The sequence below is a fragment of the Ursus arctos genome, unplaced genomic scaffold, assembly GCF_023065955.2.
Source record: "Ursus arctos isolate Adak ecotype North America unplaced genomic scaffold, UrsArc2.0 scaffold_23, whole genome shotgun sequence".
Classification (NCBI taxonomy): Eukaryota; Metazoa; Chordata; class Mammalia; order Carnivora; family Ursidae; genus Ursus; species Ursus arctos.
This window is the reverse complement of record NW_026622908.1, coordinates 21,555,783-21,575,079: the sequence shown is the minus strand read 5'-3', so window position 1 is coordinate 21,575,079 and position 19,297 is coordinate 21,555,783. Positions and strand designations below refer to the sequence as shown.

The 19,297-nt window shown below is 55.7% G+C and overlaps 2 protein-coding genes across 3 annotated transcripts in view; one reads left to right on the top strand and one right to left on the bottom strand.

The window, feature by feature from the left end:
- Positions 1 to 2,745, top strand: part of ABTB2 (ankyrin repeat and BTB domain containing 2) — a 173,084-nt gene extending 170,339 nt beyond the window's left edge. Inside the window, exon 17 of the mRNA XM_026512138.4 lies at positions 1,031 to 2,745. Coding sequence (XP_026367923.2) covers positions 1,031 to 1,228 — 198 coding nt within the window. The 3' untranslated portion in view covers positions 1,229 to 2,745. The remainder of the gene's footprint in view (positions 1 to 1,030) is intronic.
- A 3,957-nt stretch (positions 2,746 to 6,702) lies between these two features.
- Positions 6,703 to 19,297, bottom strand: part of NAT10 (N-acetyltransferase 10) — a 38,977-nt gene continuing 26,382 nt past the window's right edge. Inside the window, exons 17-30 of one of the 2 annotated variants that reach the window (XM_044389028.3) lie at positions 18,525 to 18,626; positions 18,354 to 18,428; positions 17,688 to 17,804; positions 16,715 to 16,848; positions 16,474 to 16,522; positions 13,290 to 13,386; positions 13,072 to 13,182; positions 11,940 to 12,112; positions 11,325 to 11,444; positions 10,837 to 10,935; positions 10,397 to 10,470; positions 9,710 to 9,793; positions 8,452 to 8,524; positions 7,468 to 7,530 (exon numbers count right to left, since the gene is read on the bottom strand). In XM_044389028.3, the coding sequence (XP_044244963.3) occupies positions 8,461 to 8,524; positions 9,710 to 9,793; positions 10,397 to 10,470; positions 10,837 to 10,935; positions 11,325 to 11,444; positions 11,940 to 12,112; positions 13,072 to 13,182; positions 13,290 to 13,386; positions 16,474 to 16,522; positions 16,715 to 16,848; positions 17,688 to 17,804; positions 18,354 to 18,428; positions 18,525 to 18,626 (1,299 nt within the window). In that variant the 3' untranslated portion in view covers positions 7,468 to 7,530; positions 8,452 to 8,460. Of the gene's footprint in view, positions 7,531 to 8,451; positions 8,525 to 9,709; positions 9,794 to 10,396; positions 10,471 to 10,836; positions 10,936 to 11,324; positions 11,445 to 11,939; positions 12,113 to 13,071; positions 13,183 to 13,289; positions 13,387 to 16,473; positions 16,523 to 16,714; positions 16,849 to 17,687; positions 17,805 to 18,353; positions 18,429 to 18,524; positions 18,627 to 19,297 lie in introns of both variants that reach the window. The other variant, XM_026512142.4, reaches the window with a different exon arrangement.

Here is a 19,297-nt window from a genome sequence, read left to right as displayed (position 1 = left end):
GTCAGATCACTTCCTTAGGTTCTTACTTGACATTTTCCCCAAGCTGTCCTTCAGCTTGCCCCTCAGCACACAGCACGGCCGTCTGCTCAGGCTCAGAACTTGGCCCCATCTAGGCCGGCTCCTCCCTGTGAACACATCGGCAGTCTGTCCATTTTATTCCATGTCCACTGTGCCCACCCTGCCCTGAGCCACCCACCGTCACCTCTCCAGACCATGACATTGGCTCAGCCTCCCCCTGCATGGCTGTCACCCTGCCGTCTCCAGGCTCTTTGACAAGCGTTAAGACCATGTCTCTCCTCTACTTATAGCCTCCCTCCCACGAAGCTTCCTCTGCTTGCAGGCTGAATAACACACTGGCCGGCCCCCTAGGACCCCTCCCACGGCTCCCTTCACCTGGCCCCCTGGCTTTCTTAGCTCACGCCTCCCCCACGGCCTTCCCCCAGGAAAGCGCCTTCCTAAGCTCCTCCCAGGCCCCCGACTCCCCTGGCCTCTCCCGTGAGGCACCTGCTGCTTCTCTCACACCACTGATCACCGTCTGCTGTGACCTCACTTGGTTCTCTGGCTTCTCTGTCTCCCCCAAAGCAGAACATCAGCTCTAAGAGCACATGGCAGAAACCTGGCCCCAGAACTTGGTGCCCAGTGCCTGGCCCAGAGTGGACACTTGATAGTGGTTGAGTTAAAGTTGTTACCGAGCACGTACCGGGTGAAGTGCTCAGGCCCTGGGCTTGGGCTGGGCTCCCCGCCCCTCGCCTTGGTAAGGGGGCTTCCGACCCAACAAGGACGCCTGCCGTTCAGTAACGGCAGCAGTGCGATGCAGGCAAAGTAAATGATGGGCCCAAGGACAGTGATGTTCCTGGTGACACAGCTGGGATTTCAACCCAGATGAGTCCCGTCTGGAGGAGAGAATTATGGAAGCAATCCAGATAAGGGGAAGGCCCTTGGCCCCTGGGCAAGATTTGGGGGTGGGGGGGTGCCGTTTCTGGTGGGGCTGTGCGAAGGCCTTGGCTCTCACACTCCCCCGCCCCCACAGATCCACAATGCCCCTGAACTGGCCCTGTTCTGCGAAGGCTTCTTCCTCAAGCACATGAAGGCCCTGCTGGAGCAGGACTCCTTCCGGCAGCTCATCTACAGCCGCAACAGCAAGGTGCAGGGCCTGGACCCCCTGCAGGACCTGCAGAGCACGCTGGCCGAGCGCGTGCACTCGGTGTACATCACCTCCCGGGTCTGAGCGCAGTGGGGGCGCAGCGGGGCGGCACGCCCGGGGGGCGGGGTGTGAAAGGCTGGGAGCAAGTGCTTCTGGGGACACCTGAACAAGTACATACCTCGGGCCTGTGCATGGTCGGAGTCCCGCTGCGGGCGTGGGGTAGGGGCACTGGTTGGAGGCCTTCCTGGAGCCAGGCTCATGGGACTCAGTTTCCCCCTCTTTCTGCAGACATCCTCTCTGGTGTGGCTCTGTCCTCCGGCAGGTAGATATGCTCTGAGCCCTCCCGTCACTGGGCAGCCCCACCTCCAACCCCTCTGCCCCAGGGCTGTTTGCTTGACGAGTGATGGGCAGACAAGGCCAAAAGGTGGCCCTTCCCCCCACCCCCTCCCCACCGACCCCCATACTGTTTGCACCTTGAGGACCACCTGTACTCATCCTTGTGTGCCCCTTCTCCCCTCCTGGAGGTCTACGGCTGATCCTGATTCACCCCTGCTTGAAACAGCTTCTGACCGTGCCTTTCAGGCTCTGACCACCCACAACCCCCAGGCCTCCCCAGGCCTCCCCAGGCTCGGACTGTCTCAGCCGGGCCTCGGGGCTATGGGCGTCCTGATGAAGACAGAGAACACACACTCTGGGCCCCAGGCCGCTTCACGCAGAAGCTGGTATTTTTCCTCAAGGTCACATCTGAAAGGCTGCCCAAATCCCTGAACTTCTTCCTCAAGGCTGTGCCTTTGCGATGTGAGCCTCCAGGGGGCCTGAAGATCCCTGCCCAGAGGGTCACTTGGAGTCCTATTTTCTTTGGTGTCTAGGCTCCTCCTTTGGGGGAGCACACCCCTGCCCTGTGAGTGCGAGAAGGCAGTTCCCCCAGCTGATGCCCACAGACTTCCAGGCTGAGCCAAGGGCGGCACGGGTGTGGACAGGGTACCGGGACAAGTCTGCTGGCCTCAGCTTTTCTTGCTGCTGCTTTTAGAGGCCAATCCTGAAACCCCAAGCCTAGAGTTAGGCTGCCTCTGGGGGCTCAGGAAGCAGACCCCTCCCTGAACCGCTGGCTAAGTCTCTCAAGTGCAAGTCCTTTCACTTGGACTAGAGAGCAGAGCACTTCTCGTGGGAACTGCGAGTCTGGGCGTGGAAAGGATGGGGTTCGTCTCCCGCCTGCCGCAGGCCCGCTGTAGCTCCAGGATCTCCCAGGGGGAGCCGAGCACCAGGCCGGACGCCTGTCGTATTTATGGACCAGACACTGGGGGAGCGTTCCGGACGGGCTGCTCTGGGCGAAGCCTTCTTCGGCCTGTCTGGCTGCCCCTTAGAAACTATTTATTCACCGAGAGCCCTGGGCGCTTCGGGAGGGGTCACTTTGGTTACCTTGAAAAGCCCCCGGAGGCTTGCAATCTTGGAAAATATTTTTGACTGGCTGCTTGAGCTGGATGTACAAAGGAATAGGCGTTATTTTATTGCTGTAATATTGTACGATAGTGTAACTATACCTTGTCACTTACTGTAAATGTACCATGGTTTTATTAACAATAAACACTTGTTAACAATGACCTTGGCCTTGTCACTCCTGCTGGACGGTTGCTCAGAGCTGGGGAACAGAATCCAGGGATAATTTCCTACTCAGGCCTCCAGCCCCAAGGAGTTAGGACTAACACAGACACACACACACACACACACACACACACACACACACACACCACCCTCCCCACCCTCCCCACCCCCCCACCAGCTGTAAGATGGCCGTCAGGGGCTTTTTTGATCTTCCCTGAGCCCAGGACCCTCACGTGGGAACTACCGTTGGGGCTGTCTTAACGGTGTCTGCAAACCGTTGTGCAGTCTGCACCTGTGTGGCCCAGCGAGGTGGAGGCAGGGCCGTCTCCCCCTGACGAGGGGGCACCTGTCCCTCAGTGGCTGCTGCCTCCGAGCCCAGCTGAGCCCAAGCTGGTCTGTGCCACCTGGGAATGGAGAGAGGACAGTGAGCGGGTGACTTGGGTCCAAGGGTCTTCTGGGACCGGTTGTATTTGTTCTAGGTACGAAGTCCAACAGAAATAAAGGTTTTTTAAATGTTTGCTACCTGAGGCAGGAAAAAAAATTCCTACGGTCACTAGAAACAACAGTGGCCCAAGTGGCTGTGGTTCAGTAACTGGTAGGCCAGAACTCATAAGTTGGGGGACAACGTGAAGACCTCAGGGGGTCAGATGGGGCCAGTCCAGGAAAGGCCTGATGCCCAGCTTTGCGGAGCGGGGCCCAGGCCAGGCAGCTTGAGGCCCAGCCTGGGGCCCTGGCCTGGGTGGGGAGGGGACTCTGCGTGGACCCACGGCACCCTCTGGGGGCCACAGGCAGGAGGTGCACCCCCCTGGCACCATCCTGCTGGAGAGGCCCCTGGGAGGTTGGTTCGGGGGGCTGTCCCTGCCCAGCACTTGCCGTCTGCAGTGGCGACCCTTCAGGGGGCAGTGGCTACCCTCCCCACAATTCTCTCCCCCCTCCTTGTGCCCCCTGTAGGCCATGCCTCAGTCCTAGTACCTAGAGAACTCAGCCATCTTCTCTTTTGGAGGGCAGGCTAAAGGGGAGGGAGGGATGGGACCCCTTTGAGCCTATGTGTAGCAGAACATACCAAGAAAGCATTTCAATAATAAAGGAGCACCTGGGTGGCTAGGTCGGTTAAGTGTCCCGCTCTTGATCTCAGCTCAGGTCTTGAACTTAGGGTCGTGAGTTCAGGCCCCATGTTTCTGGGCATGGAGCCTACTTAAAAAAATAATTAGAAAAAAATCAGATTCTTTCAAAGGGACTAGGAGAACTAGAAGTGGAGGTGTTTGGTCACCTTACCTCTGGTGGCTGGGCCTCCTCAGGGCCACTGCTCCAGAGCACAGGGGGCCATTTCTCCTCCAGCTGCCACCTCAGGCTACTAGCAGCCAAAGGCAGGCTGGAGGAGAGGAAAGCGAACTTGTCCTTTGCAGGAGTCCCAGGGAAACAAGGGGCTGAAAGCAAGTTCTAGACAGAGGGATTTCGGTCTCCTGCAGCAGCCCTGCAGGCGATGACAAGCAGGTTAGCAGCTGGATCCTGGGCCTTGTTCCCAAAGGAAATCCTCTGCAGACCTGCGGGTCCCTTGCCTTCCCAATCCTCCTTTCCCTTTCCTTTGCTCTCTGCTGGTTACCCCGTGCCAGCCAGACACCAGGACCATGGAAACGTTCTCCTCCACTGAACACCTACAGCTCTGCAGGAGGGCCTCGGGCCTTCCACTTGCTGCCACCCCACCCCTCTGCAAAATCCACACGATGACGATGACGTTCCCCCTTCAACCAGCTGCCCACAGACCGGACATCCCCTCCCCCTCCCCGCCTCCCAGGCTGAGGCCTGACCCACCCACTGAGGCAGCGGGACCAGGGAGGCAGGCCTGCGAGCTGGTGGCTGGGTAATGGCCCTCACACAACGGGTCTACGTTTTTCCAAGGTGGCGGTCACTCATTTCCTCCCCTCCCCCAGCCTCCACAGCCCTGTGTGTCCATCTCCTGGTCACTCCGGAGTCTTCTGGGGCCAGATGAGCAGTGGATGCGAAGCAGGTGGGGCAGGAGCCCCCTCCCGGCTGGGGGAGGGGGATGGAGCCCGTTTAGGCATCTTCTTTGTTCAGGCTTCCTGAGCCCCTTCCCATCCCGGTGACAGCATTCATAGCCAGCCTTTCTGAATTCATTTCGCCAGTGACATTTCCCGAGACAGCCGAGCTTTACAGATGTCACTCTGTCTGAGGGCCAGATGGCGATGTCTGGGGGGAGCTGTGCTTTTTCAGGTCCAGAGGAGAACCCAAGAGCACAATCCGAAAGTGCAGAGACCTGTTTAGGAACATTCGCTTTGTCCATAAAAGGGCCGGGACTGTAGGTAGCAGGCAGATGTTCACTTCCTCTTTGCACATGGAGGGAAGGCGGCTCAGAGAGGCGAAGAACCACCTTGCTGGAAGCCGGGCAGCCCGACGGCTGTAACCACCAATGCCTCTCCTTGCTGCCCACGTGGGGCTCTTGAGCTCAGGCTGTGGCTTTAGAACAACACCGGTCTTACTAAGTATTAGCACGTGTGTGTCACCAAGCAGCTCCCCTGGTTACGCAGACACGGACCACGCAGCACAGAGACTTCTGGAGCACTTGCCGCACACCAGACACGGTGGTCCGCTCCTCATACTCCGCTCCACTCCTCACAACGGCCCAGGAGGTGGGAGCGATCATTGCCACCTGCATCTCGCAGATGTTGACCTGGACAGCACGTGCAGGTGAGCGGTGTGCCCAAGGTCACAGTGAGACTCGGGGCAGAGCAGGGTTGAAGCCAGGTCTGGCTTCGGGGCACCTCTCCCTGCATCCCGGAACAGAGCACAAGCCAGGCTTCGGGGCTGGAGAGGCCACGCAAGGCCTTGGCCCTTCTACCCATGGGATGACATGGCTGGATAGTCTTAAGAAACCACCCAGCTCTGACCATTTGGGATTCTGACTTTGCTTTTAAGCCTCTCCCCCAAGAAAATCCTCTTTGAAAGACAGACTCAGGCACTCACCTGAAAAAAGCAGATGAAAAATGAGTCTCATTGCCCATCTCAGCAAACCTTCCTGCAGACCTAACAGGGGGTCTGCGGGCAGAAACCAGCAGATCCAGGAGACGAAAGGCCCCGAGGCCTGTGTAGACAAGGTGCAGGGGTCCCTAATCCAGGCAGAGTCTGCTCGCCTTGCTGTGGGTGTGAGTCCTGGGCGGTGTGCATTTAATCTTCTTGGGTCCAGAAGCTCCGCTTCCTTCCCTGCCATGTGTTAGACTTCTAGGAACCTGGATTACACATCCTGGCAGAGGAAAGGGTCTTTGGACTCATGGAAGACCAGTCCTTTTAAAGTCTATGAAAAACCAAAGCAGATCAGTAACCAAGGCCTCCGTGTGAATTTTCCAGATAAAAAGAAGAGCCAGCATGGAAGCTGAAGACGGATGCAGCCAGGGAGCTGTGCAGGGCTGCACTCAGCCCCCACGCAGGGCACAGGAAACAGCAGATCCGAACAAGAGCGCAACTGAGCTGACTTCCACCTTGAGCAGTGCTCGTACTCGGGGACAGGGATATGGCACAATCCCACAGAAACTGGCAGAAGGCCCTCAGGGTCACAGCTTAACACAGTACTGGATTTGGAACCACAAAGTGATGCCATCAAACACACATACCAAAGTATGTGTGAAGCCACCACATAATTTCTGTCCCCAACAGAAGGAAGGAACCAAACGGCCTGACAGGAGCCTGGGGGGGGGGGGGGACACAGCTGGCCAGCTTCCAGGTGCCACAGCCTGTCCCTCCAAAGGCCCACAGCGAGCACGGTTGGTGCCAGCCTCTTCTCCCACAGGCTTCTGGGCTGGTAAGCCCCGGCCACTGCCTCTCCTTGGCCTTGGCCCCAACACTTCCAGAGTCTACCTGGCAGCCAAGATCCACCAGAAGAAACAGGGCAAGGGGCAACTTCCACCTGCGTGGACTCAATGAGCACCCAGAGGCAGCTGGTCTTTCTAGCGCGTTATTTATTAAAAATAGATTCTCTCTCTCTCCCTCACCCCTGCTAGCAAAAGGATCTTACCCAACATTTTTTTCCCAAATAAATGAAATAACAAATTTGGGGGGCTCGAGGTCATAATCTTAAGAGCTCAGGCTTTTCTGGGACACGGGGCAGCAAGCCTGCGGAGCCAGGAGTGGCACGGTTTACGGTAGAGCAAAGCCCAAGGCGCCGAACAGCAACCTGCCACAGCCACGTGGTTGGAGCAGAGCTCCTGCTGCTCTAGGCCTCAGGGTGTCTGGACGAGGCCACGATGAGGCACCCAGGGCTCCACCAGTAGCCTCCTGAGTGTCACAAGAAAGCTGTGTGTTTAATGCCTGAGAAGGGACAAAGAGTCAGTGTGGCTTCTGCACGTGTGACAAGGAGCTAACACAACTGGGCCCGGAGCAACACAGGGACTTACAGGGGAAAAAGGCCTGGACTGCGGGAGGGGAGACAGGCCCTTGGCAATGCCAGAGGTTGCCCAACCATCGAGTTCTAGGTGGTCCAGCAAGGAAGGGACGTTGCCTTAAGCCAAGCGCAGCCCGCAGACTGAATTCCTGGCCGGCGTCCGGGGCCAGGCCCTTGTTGCTTTTAACAATCCAGGCGGCCGCCCGGCCCAGCCAGAGGCAGCTCAGGAAATCAGGGGCTCTCCTTACGCGCCAGCCACTCGTGCCCACTCCTCCCTCGCTATTTCTTCCGCTTCAGTTTCAGATCTTTTCTGTTCTTCATGTCTCTGTTTTTCTTCAACTTTTTGTTCTGTCTGGGTTCTTGTTTGCCTTCCAGCTTCCTCTTCTTGTCACTGGGGAAAAAAGAAAACAGAAAAATCATGAGTAGAAAGAGAAAGAAAAATGAAATACGCAGATCCGTACCAGCTTTCAGGCTGCTTTAGGCTCGCTTTGCTTTGTCCGAAAGAGTTTCCAACTTCTGAAACATCAATGACTAAATTAAACACCAGTGTTTCCCGCAAGCCTATCCGCACGTCAGGCACTGCGCTGGGGGGATGTGTCAACCCAGTTCCTCCCGACCAGGCTCTTCCTCAGAGAAACAAATCTCTCTCTCCACGCCCGAAACCAGAGTTCTCTTTGGAGTTCTGTTCACTCCCCGCTCCTGAGACCTCAAGGAAAAAGTCAGGCGTCACAAGGAGGATTCCCCCCCACGGCTCACGACTCGGGATTACCCTGGAAAGCAAAGATATTATCCCAAGGACCCTGAGGACAGTCTCTAACACAAAGCAGGAGACTCCCAGGAAAGCCTTATAATACTTTGCGACGTGGCCTTATTTTAGTTTTCCTAAATGAGAGGGAACCCTAAGGAGCAGTAACTCAGGTTACACATTTCGGCCGGCCAGTGGGAGCCTCACAGCTCCGTACTGGGGTCCCTCAGCAGACGCCACCTTCCTTCCCCCTCACAGGGTGAAGATCCTCGCTAGCGGCATTTTGCCCTGGGAACAAACACCTCCCTAGGAGGAGAGAACCAACAGTTCCATCCCCAGACCACTAACATCCGTGAATGAAGTGTTTTTACCTCCCAGGTTAGCATTTACTCAGAGCCCTCAAGCAGGGGAACTACCACACAGGTCAGGGAGTTCGGGAGGCTCAGCAGCAGGAACAGCCACGCAAACGGCAGGCAAAGCCAAGCTCTGAGTGGCGAGGAACCAGCCGTCTCCACACCAATCACACTGCCCCGGCCTCTTGCTGCAGTCAAAGCCCTGCGCTCAAACCTGGAGCCATCATGGGTCCTGGGCCGCATCAGGACACACTGACAGTGGGCTCTTGTGCCACATCTGAGAGCATCTGGGGAGTAAGGCTGGCATCAGTGCTGGAACCTTCAAAATACCAGTAACTTACGGAGACTGCAGAAGACAACTTCACGATTTCTGGGATCTACAGTTGCCAGAGTCACAAGACTTATCTTTCCAAATACATCCTCTAAGGGACCCTGTCCTGTGGCAATGCCAAGAACTCCCCTCCCTGTTAACCCCAGACCAGATGTGGAAGTTCGCCTCCAGAGGCCCAGGGCAGGAGAAACCTCATTCTCTTCCCGAGGGAACTCTGAGGAAGGTTCTGGCCTGAGGAGCCGTTATCTACAAATGCTCCCCTCTGCAGAAGAGCAGCCGGAGGGGATGGTTTCAAAGCAGGGTCCAGGGACTCCAAGGATCCCCCAGACCTTTCCAGGTGGGCCCCAAGGTAGAAACTGTTTTCCTAACAACATAAATACACCGTTTGCCTTTCACTCTGTTCTCTCACAGCTGGCCAGTCTTCCAGAGGCTACGAGGTGTGTGGCGGCACCAGACTGAATGCAGAACCAAATGAGCCAGCTGCCTTCCAATTAAGCCACATAGTACCGACTGGCAAAATATAAAACAGTGCCACTCTAAGATTTTTGTGGGCAAAAAAAAAAAAAAAGAAAAGAAAAAAAGTATTTTTTAAAACAAATCAATAGCAGATCCATGACTTAATTTTAGATGAATATTTTGTTTTTCCTTTCTCATATTGGAAATATCGAGAAATACAACCCACATAAACAAAAGCCCTTGAAGGGCTCTCAGTCTTTATGACGCTAAGGAACTCTACGCCCCGAGCCTTGGAGAACCTTTGGTGCAGAGGTAAAACCCCAGGCCTTTCGGTGGACACACCTGGTCCCCACCCTGGCTCCGCCTCCTACTGGCTGGATGTTTCTCGGAAGTTCCTGAACACCCCACGGCCTTCGTCATGTCATCCTTAAAGCAGCGCTGGTAATCAAACAGCCCCCGCTGCTGCTCTGAGGGTGAACAGGCACCGCACTGAAGCCCAGAGCAGCCCCACGGCCCTGCGTCACCTGCAGGAGATAGGCTACCACAGGAGCAACCCTCCGAGGGAAGAGCAGGGACTTGTCCCTCAAAGCTTTTGCTTCAAGCCCGATTTCCTAGTGACAGCCACCAGAGAAGCACAAAAGCCAGAAAGCCCCTCCTGCCAGAGGTCGCGTGGGGCCCGCCTCACCTCTTCAGGCTGACGACGGAGGCATTCTGCCCCGCTTTGTTCAAAACTTCATTCCATTCTTCATCATCCCCACGGATTACATATCTTAAAAAAAGAAGAAATCTCAAAGCCTGCTTAAAAGAAGACAGATGACATTCTCATCAGGTGGACCGGGCTCCGGGCGCAGGGGAAGGGGAACGCTGCACTGCAGGGCCGGCCGGGAGAGCCGGGCTCCACAACATGGAGCCCCAGTGCAGCGAGGGGGCCGCCGGGCCTGCCAGGAGCACGACTCCCACTCACTGCCCGCCAGGGGAGCCTCCTGTCGGCCTCCTGCCCGAGCACCCCTACAGCTGGGGCTGGAAGGGGACTGAGTCCTAGTACACAGAGGGTTCCAGAGCAGGGGTTTTGCTGCTGGAGGCAGTGGAATCCTTTCTTCAGACAAATTCACAGGGAAGAGCCAAACACAAAGTGGCCATAGAGTGGATGCTTATCAATCAGCACGCCCCTTCCCTGAGGGACCGGAGGGAAAATCCTCCCAAATTCTGCCAACAGGGAAGGAGGAAGCTTTCAGCTGAGAGGGCTTCTAGAAGCCTGCTGCGCAACAGCTGCCAGGGCGCCTGGAAGGGGCTCGGAAGAGGATCGCAGTCCTGAGGGTCCTGAGAGCCAAAGCGGAGCTGGTGTTGCCCACAAGCCACGCAGGGGCCTTACTGAGAGAGGTCCATGTTCTTCAGCTTCCCCACGTCTTTCCTGTGTTTCTCCTGGAATTCCTTCGCTGCTTCATCCTGCGATCAAAGCCCCGGAGACAGAGTCGGTCAGAGGCCAGCAGAGGGCGAAGCACAGGGGGCAGAGTATCGCCAGGACCAGCACACACCCCCGCCATCAGAGGCAGCTCTGACCAGACGGGAACAGAAAATGTGCATTTGGAAAAGTCCAAAAGGACAAACAAGAAGCCGTCAGCAGCTGCGGCCTCACACGTCAGGAGGGAGAGCTGGAGCTCCCCCAGGCACGGAGACGCGGGGAGCTGGCACCGCATCCCCCTATACAGCGCCACCACCGCCAGCACTGGTGGTGGGGGTCGGGGCAGAGCACCCCTCCTCCAGGGGAAAGGGTGCACAGCCGGTGGTGCCAGGCCTTCAGCAGGAGCGTACCAGGTCATCGCTGAGGGTCTTCAGAGTGGGCTCCATAACCACGTCCTTCACGGCCACCATCTGCTCCTCTATGGCCCGTTCCTGCACCTCACTGAACAGCTGCAAGACAACAGCCGGGAGCAGAAGATGAGGCCGCGGCAGAGACCCAGCCCCTCGCCCCTGAGCCACTCGGCACCCACTTCACGTAGCACCGAGTGCACTCAGTCACCATAAGAGGACAAGACCACAGACTAGAAAGGTGGCAAATTCCTACCAGTGCTGCCTCTGGGAGAAAGCACGGAGCATCAGACACAGCTGAAGCCCGCCCCCTGGGGTGTGTGTGTGTGTGTGTGTGTGTGTGAGAGAGAGAGAGAGAGAGACAGAGAGAGGAGAGAGAGAAGACCTACAACAAATATGGCCAAATATGAACACCTATTTATCTTGAGGCAGGGAGTGAGTCTGTTGAACTATTTGAAACTGACCGAAACCGTGCCCTCGGCTGGTATTACCTTCACAACTTTGCGGATAATCCGGTTGAAAAGTCCCATCAACTGGCCTGCGGGCAGCTCGATCTCCTTTTCCAGCTGGTCCACAGACTTATGCTGTAGGCCAATTCCCAAGAGAAGAGCCTGGAGGATGGAATATCCGCTGAAGTGGCCATGAGAACAGGCCCCTGCCCGTGAAAATGGCACCAAGATCCAGGTGCTCTTCTGACCCCAGCTCTCTGGTACAAAGTGTGGACCAGCACGGTCCATTTGGCACCTTCTCTTTCATCCCGTTACTGAAACCACCAAGAAATGCTCCCCCTTCCTGAACTCCGCGGACGGATTATCCTGACGAGAGCAGCTTCACAGCTGCATGAGAAGTTCAGGGTGCCCCGACCTCTGCAAAGTTAGAGCGAGGATCAAGGCAATGTGCTGGGGTGGGAAGGGGGTGCGTTCACACCGCAGCTCTTCCACGCGCTAACTGTACGGCCAGGCACATGACCGACTTGAGTCCAAGGGTCCCCACATGTCAAATGGGGAGAACACTACCCACCTATCAGAACCACAAGGAATTAAACACACAAAATTGCATCCAAGCCTCCCAACCGACACCCAGCATACAAGCCGCAGATAACCTACTGACTGGGCAGCGGACAGGGACAGGTCCCCCAGCTGGTTGAGGAAATACATCCGGGAGATGGCCGGGATCAGGTCCATGATGAGGTGATAGTCCACCATGTTCCGTGAGTACATCTCCAGCCTCTTCAGGTCATAGGAGAGAAAGAGGGCTTCCAGTTCCTCCCGGCTAAGGGCTGTACATGCAACAGAGCCAGACAGGTCAGGGCAGCCAGACACCGTCGCAGGTCTGACGGGGATTCCCGGATCACACACACAATGGTCCCCAGGTGGCACGCTAACAGCCGCTCCTCCACAGGGCCTCGAACCACAGCAGGAGAGGAGCTGCTTGAAAGCACATGCCCACAGACATAACACGGCCCTGGGCAGCCCTGACCTTCGTCCTGCAAAGGGGGAAGCTGCTCCGGGCCATGCAGGGAGCGGGGGCGGCTGGCATGCACCCCTTGCTCAGAGTTCCACGCCAACACATCAGACCAAGGAAACACCCCCTCCCCACTTGGCCGCTTCTCCTCGGGACCCTGCTTCACAGAGGTGTGCGTATGCTCCGCCCAGTCCAAGGAACGCAGCTTTTTCCATCAAAATATAATTGGCAAAAAAAAAAAAAAAGGACACCCCTACAGACACATTGAGCAACAGAAAAAAAAAACCTACAACTGTTAATACTAATGATCCGCTTTTTAATATTTTAAATACTTAAACAGAATTTATGTGCCCAAAGCACCTTCCACGGGTTGGCCACCTAAGGCTGGGTGCGTGTTCTTACTACAATTTCATGCATGAGGAGACCGAGCCTCGGAACTGAGCTGGTTTCCCTAGCTCACAGGATTTAAATCAGGTTCCGTAATGAACTACCTGTAGGACCCTATCTGACATCTGAAGTCGAATCACATCTCCGGAGTCTTGTAATACAGATGGAAGGTACTATGGGTGCTGGTGCCCCTGAGGCAGAGCAGGGCCTCAGGGAGGGCGGTGTGTGCAGTCAGGAGGAGAGGCAGGCCTAGGACCCGTCCTTCAAGTCCTAAAATTCCTAAGCCGGCCTTCCTCCCGGACCACCATGCTCACCCCACCTCCTTCTCCCACGAAACATACTAAGATCTGCCACCACCAGCCCTCCGCGTCAGCCCGCCCAGCTCACCCGGCTGTGCTGGCTTCCCAATGTTCTTGTTCTGAATGATGTTCAGAGCCAGGGGAGGAGCGAAGGTGCTGAACTGGTAGGACAGCAGGGCTAGGAACCGCCTTCGGAAGTCTGTGGAGGACAACCCCACAGTCAGAGGTACGGGGGCCCCTTCCACTCTCCAACAGGCTCCCCGACAGAGCCTGTTACCTCGCTACGCCCCTTCCACTCCAATTCACCTTTCCAAAAGGCTGGGAGCCAGGCTCCCCGGTCAGCCTCCTCCTCGTCAGTCAGTGTCTTCAGCATGATGCACGAGTGCTCCCCAGTCAGGTCATTCTGCGAGACACAAATGCCTACTTGGCACCAAGAGCACCCTTTTTTGAAGCACCTGTCATTGCTGAAGGGCAAGCAGGCAGGGCGGGAAGAGGCAGCACTTCCCCAGGCCTTCCTTCCTCCCAGCTGGGAGAGGGCCCTCTGTGCACGGCCTGCACCTTCCACATAGCCTCACTTCCCTCAGGACAGCTGGCAGAGGCCGCTTGGTTCTGTGACTTCCCAGCAGGTGCCACGGCAGCGGAGCAGAGCGGTTCAGATCGTCCGAGCACGCGGTCCGCTCCAGACCCACGGAAGTGAGCCACCTGCGCACATCAGGCCAGATTCTGAACTCAGAGTCATTACAGCTTAATTTCCCCATGATCTAATCCACATGGTTTTGGAACCTTGCAACAAAACACGCTCCACACCTAGAATTTCCATACTGGCAATCAGCTTGCAAATGCAAGCTTCTTTATGTGCTAGAATAGTGGGCATGGGTTTTTAAATTTTTATTACACAACCACCACAAAACCCCACACCACAGAAATATCTAATGGATTTAAGAGCATTCAAAGAGAACACCCACACAATGTCACAAATGAGCAGCACACAGCACAAAAGCACAGGAAGAAACCACGGTCTCTGCTGAGCTCAACGGTCTGCGAGCTCCTTGCAGCTGACCAGCAAACTGACAGCCCAGCCACAACCGAACTAGCAAGGATCCAGCCCATGTGGGAGCTGCTCTGTGCCCACACGGAAGCAGCTGAACACCCAGCGGTCTTCACCAGGCCCACTTTAAACACTCAAATGGGCACCATCCTTGCATATTGGCCTTCTTGTGCGCTTCAAAAAAAAAAAAAATCAAACCTCCAACACCCCTTCTCTCAGCTGACAGCCTCCCCTCCCTGGGAAAACAGAAGCAACCAGAAGAGAACTTCAACCACCCAACACCAACGCAACCAACTGACCAACACCTTCTCTGCCTTCCCCGTTGCTGTGAAGGATGAGGTGGTCACCTCTCCTGCACTCAGGGTCCTACTCCCCTTGCTTCCTCGAGGTCTGCAATCAGACCCCCGTCACCCGCACTACTATTTGTGCAATCTCTACAGCATCACACCCTGCAGCAAACACGTTCTCGAATCTTCCATCTGACAAACTCCTCTTAACGCCAATGTCCTTCAGCTACCTGTTTCTCTGTTCCCTTTTGCTTCCCCTCAAACCATCTACTTTCTCACCTCTCCTTCTCTCCAGTGGGGATGATCCCTCAGCTCTACAGCAGCTGCTTTCCCTCTAATCACCACTGCCAGCAAGTCCACTGGCCATTTATTTGTCCTTGTCTTACCTGCTCTCCCACAGCCACAGATCCCCCCCCTTTTTTTTTTCTTTTTTTTTTTTGAGAGAGAGAGAGTACATGCATGCAGGCAGAGATAGGAGCAGGGACAGAAGGAGAGGGAGAGAGAGAATCTCAGACTCCAGCTTAGCACAAAGCCCAATGCGGGGCTGGATTCCACGATCGTGAGATCATGACCTGAGCCGAAATCAAGAGCTGAGCCACCCAGGCTCCCCCACGATTCCTGAAACACTGGTTCAACTTGGGCTTCTGATACCCTCCCCCACTTTCTCCTCCAGCTCAAGGCCACTCCTCTCTGACCCACTCTTCTGGAGGCTGGAGAGTCCAGGATGCACCCTCCTCTCAGCTGACTTTCAGTCCCAGTTTTCAATAACTTTAAAAATGTACTCATTCACTGAACCAAAGTATTCACTGAACACAATACTACTGTACATGGTAGATGCTATTAAGTGCTGGGATTATACCTGTGAAGAAAACGAAGTCCTCGACCCCAGGGAACATACTCTCTTAAGAACACACTCCCAAGTGTCCATCTCCAGCCCCAACCTCTCCCTGGAGTGCCAGACTCCTGTAGGCAACTGTTCAACCCACGTTCCCATCAGGTATCTGACAACACGTCACACTGTGCCAGAGCATTCCCACTGTCCCCTCCAGACCTGTCCCTCCTCCAGCGGCTCTTCTCAGCAAACAGCACCTCCATCTTCCAGCTTCTTACCCAGACTCTCAAGCCAAACACCCAAGCATTATCCTCAATTCCTCTGGCTGGCTCATCTTCCATTCTAATCCATCAGTTCAACCCCCAAACATGCCTGGCCTCTGCCACTTCCACCTTCACCACTCCCCCTCGGCCCCACCCCCTCGCAGGTGCCCAGCTCCCTGCCTTCACTCTCAGGCCACCGCCGTCCACGGTCGACACGGCAGTCACGGCTCCTTAACACCTCCCTCCGACTGGACGGGAAGTAACCAGAGTCCCCAGCCAACCACACTGCCCACCGTGACCCACGCCAGCCTTCCTTCATCTCCTTCAATTCACCAGTTCACCTCCACCTCAGGCCCTGCGCCCGCTGCACGGAAACATTTTTCTCCAGGAGTGTCCACATGGCCAGTCCACTCTGATCATTCAGGGTCCAGGTGAAAGGCCACCCTCAGAAGCCTGAGCACTCTGTACACTGCAATTTCAGGGTTTGGTTTTCTTCACGGCACCTAGCATGATCTGAAAAGTTCTCATTTTCTTTCTTGTTGCCCATTTCTACCCATTAGAAAATAAGCTTCGTGGCTTACCTTGCTCACTGCAGGTGGTAAATAAATGGATTTTTGTATGAACCCCCAGTCAATAACGCCCCCTTCCATAATCTCCATGGCTCTGTCAGCCATGCAGTTACACCCCTCCCTCAGAGACCAGCTTATAATCGGAGTCTGCCCACCTGCAACCCTCCCCTAAAAACACCGTTTTACTTTTTACAAATTCAAGAAGGCCTGCAGGATTCCAGAATTTGATGAACAAGTCCACGTGCAACTCTGCCACTTTATAATCGAGTACAAGGCCAGGCACACGCCAGGTGTGCACCACACAGTGCGGGAGTAAGCATGTGACTGCGTGGCCTTTCAGGGATGACGGCCGTTTCGATGTCATCAGAATCAACCTCTTGGAGGCAGGCGCACACATGCTCAGAGAACAGCAAGAGGCACCACGGCCCGAATAAGGACAGACCTGTCACCAACTGTAACGCAAACCCACACCCCTCCTCTGCCTCACTCACCGGGGTCTGTCTCAGATAAACAGGAACAAACCCAGCTCGTTTCCAGAACCTGCAAAGATACAAAAAGAGGTCACCGCGTGCAGCTTCTGAGGGCAGCTGACATGAGAGGATGGGAAGGGTGGTCAACGGGTGGCTGACAAACACACCGCCTGGAAAGGCACACACACCCCACAGAACTCTCGTTCTCGGGACACCGAGGCCACGGGGCGATGTGAGGAAGGAGGGGCAGGCAGACCCTTACTTGAGGAGCCTGGGGGTCAGGCCATAGGACACGCCCAGGTAATCCAAGCGCTCGGCAGGCCTCTCGCTCAGTTTGAGGAGTAAGGGAGGCAGGTCCTTCCGAGGAGTGATGACCTCTTCCAACAAGCTGACGGCCTGGAGGGTGCCAGGAAGAGAACACAGTCCACCCAGCAGAGGGGAGGGAGCTTAGTGATATTCCCAAGCACCCCCACCATACCAGGCTCGGCCCTAAACACGGCAAAAAAAACGGGACAGGTTTGTTTGTTTGTTCCCTGGTTTTTAAAATACAGGCACACCGCAAGGTCTAGTAATCATTCCCAAGTACACCAAACACCTGGACACGCATGAAATCACACTGCTCCAAACCCAGAATTCAGGAAAACAGCCACAGTTTCAAAACGCCTAACCATTTAAAAAGAGACAGAGGCAGGGTCCTGAAGATCCAGCTCTGCCACCAGGTGGCTGTGTGACCTGGGAAGTGACACACCTCCAAGCCGGCCCTTAAATACAAGCCCCTCGCCTGCCTCCTGAACAGGCATACTGTGAAAAGCAAGTGACTTGTGTGTGAAAAACTGCTGCAGTTCGTGGCCTTAATGATCCTACCAAGAGAGACACGACTTCCCTTAGTCTGGGCTCAGTGACGGAGGAGGGGCCGGCCGAGTGCGGGGACGAAGCTGGCGCGCACTTCCGCGTTACCTGGGAGCTCGCTAAGACGCAGATCTCGGGGCCCCACCCCCGCCCTCTGATTCAGGAGGCCTGGGGCAAGGCTCGAGAACTGGCATTTTTAACAGGTGTCCAGGTGACGCTGATGATGCTGATCTGAGGTTCTCCACTCAAGTGCAAGAAGCTTCTCCAAAACAGGAGGAAATCTGCTAGTGCGCAGAGAGCCCAGACCACTGAACAGCTCTTGGTGCTCCCGAAGACCCAGAGAACCACCCTCCCGGGAACAAGGAGTTCAGCCGAAAGACGCTTACCTCGCTGCTGACCGTGTGAATTTCCTGTGACGTCTCAAGGACCTTTTCCTCAAGGCAAGGGAATCTGCCTTCGAAGTACATCTGCAGCAGCTGCAGAGCTCGGCTGCCGTAGCCCATCTGTGAGCCAGCACGGAGGGAAACAGAAGGAAGAGAAAGGTTCTCAATCTGTCTGAACCACCTCTACGCCCCCGTACTGCTTCCGGAAAGCCTTCACTCCAAGTCAAACTACGCTTGGCAGAAAACTAATGAAATCCCTCAGTGAGGTCAGAGCAGAGACCCGAAGAACGAGCACGCTAGCACCCTCACTCTCACACCATCTAGCCTGAGCAGGAGGAGGGCTGGTCCCCAGAGCAGCAAGGCCCAAATGGACATCTCCACAGCTGACTCCTCTGTGGGGATTTCTAAGAGACAGGAGGAAACTGTGGAAAGCAGGTCAGGTGCACAAGTGCCCTGTCTTCACAAAAGAAAAGCAAGCACATACAATCACCCTGCCCACCTGCCCACCCCAAGCCCCACCGAAACTGTCCATGGCAGAGGAGTGCCTGGAACTGCTTACTCCTTGACTAGCCATCCATCCAAACAACCACACCTGCCCTAAGGAGCCGCCAGCAGCAGAGCTGCAGCTAACAGAGCCCAGCAGGCTGGAGAGACCCGAGGACGTGTTACCCCTTGATAATCCGGGTGAACAGCAATGCGAACAACCCTTCCACCTGAAAGGCCGCCGAAGTCTGGGTCTTGGAACTGTGTGGGAGACACGAGCCAGGAAGTGAGCCACAAAAACACCCCCAACACCACCAGCTTCACTCACTCGGCCACACCAGGGGAAAGGGGCAGCACCTGTTCGGACACCGTCCACGGAATCAGGTCCCCTGAAGCCTTCTTGCCTCGAGACAGGCTGTTCAAGATGGACTGGCGAGAAATCTCCCCCTCGAGACACACCTACGGGGGAAGCAGGACAGTGCAGACAGCCAGGCCAGAAGCAGGTGTCCAGCCCACTCACAGAACATCCTCAACGTTCTGCTGCTTCCTGGAGAGGCCAGCTGCTTCCACTCCAGTTCGGGCTTAACCCTATCACGGGTTCCTCCACTTCCAGGGGAAGCTTCGTGACTATGCCTGGGGGGCATCCTGACACCGTCACTCGTAAGGCAGAACACACACCTCCTCCTGGCCCAAAGGGCAAAACTAGGCTGACGAGGGTCTCCACACACGGGGTGCAAGTGTGCACATCAATTAAGGCACACTGCACGACACAGTGCCAATCCGCGAGGACTCTGAGCTTTAACGGGAGAACGGGTCAAAACAGCATGGCACGTGCAGAAATGAAATGCAGTACGGCCTTGAACTATGCAGATTATGAGTATCTGACACGCTGCAAAAAAACAAGACGCAGATTTCCTACCACTATGCTCTCATGTTTATGCAGAGGAAAATATATACAAATGCGTAAGCAGGGGCGCCTGGGTGGCTCAGTCAGTTAGGCATCGACCTTCAGCTCAGGTCAAGATCCTGGGGTCCCGGGATCAAGTCCCACATTGGGCTCCCTGCTCAGCAGAGAGTCTGCTTCTCCCTCTGCCTCCCCCGTTCATGTGCATGTCCGTGCTCTAATAAAT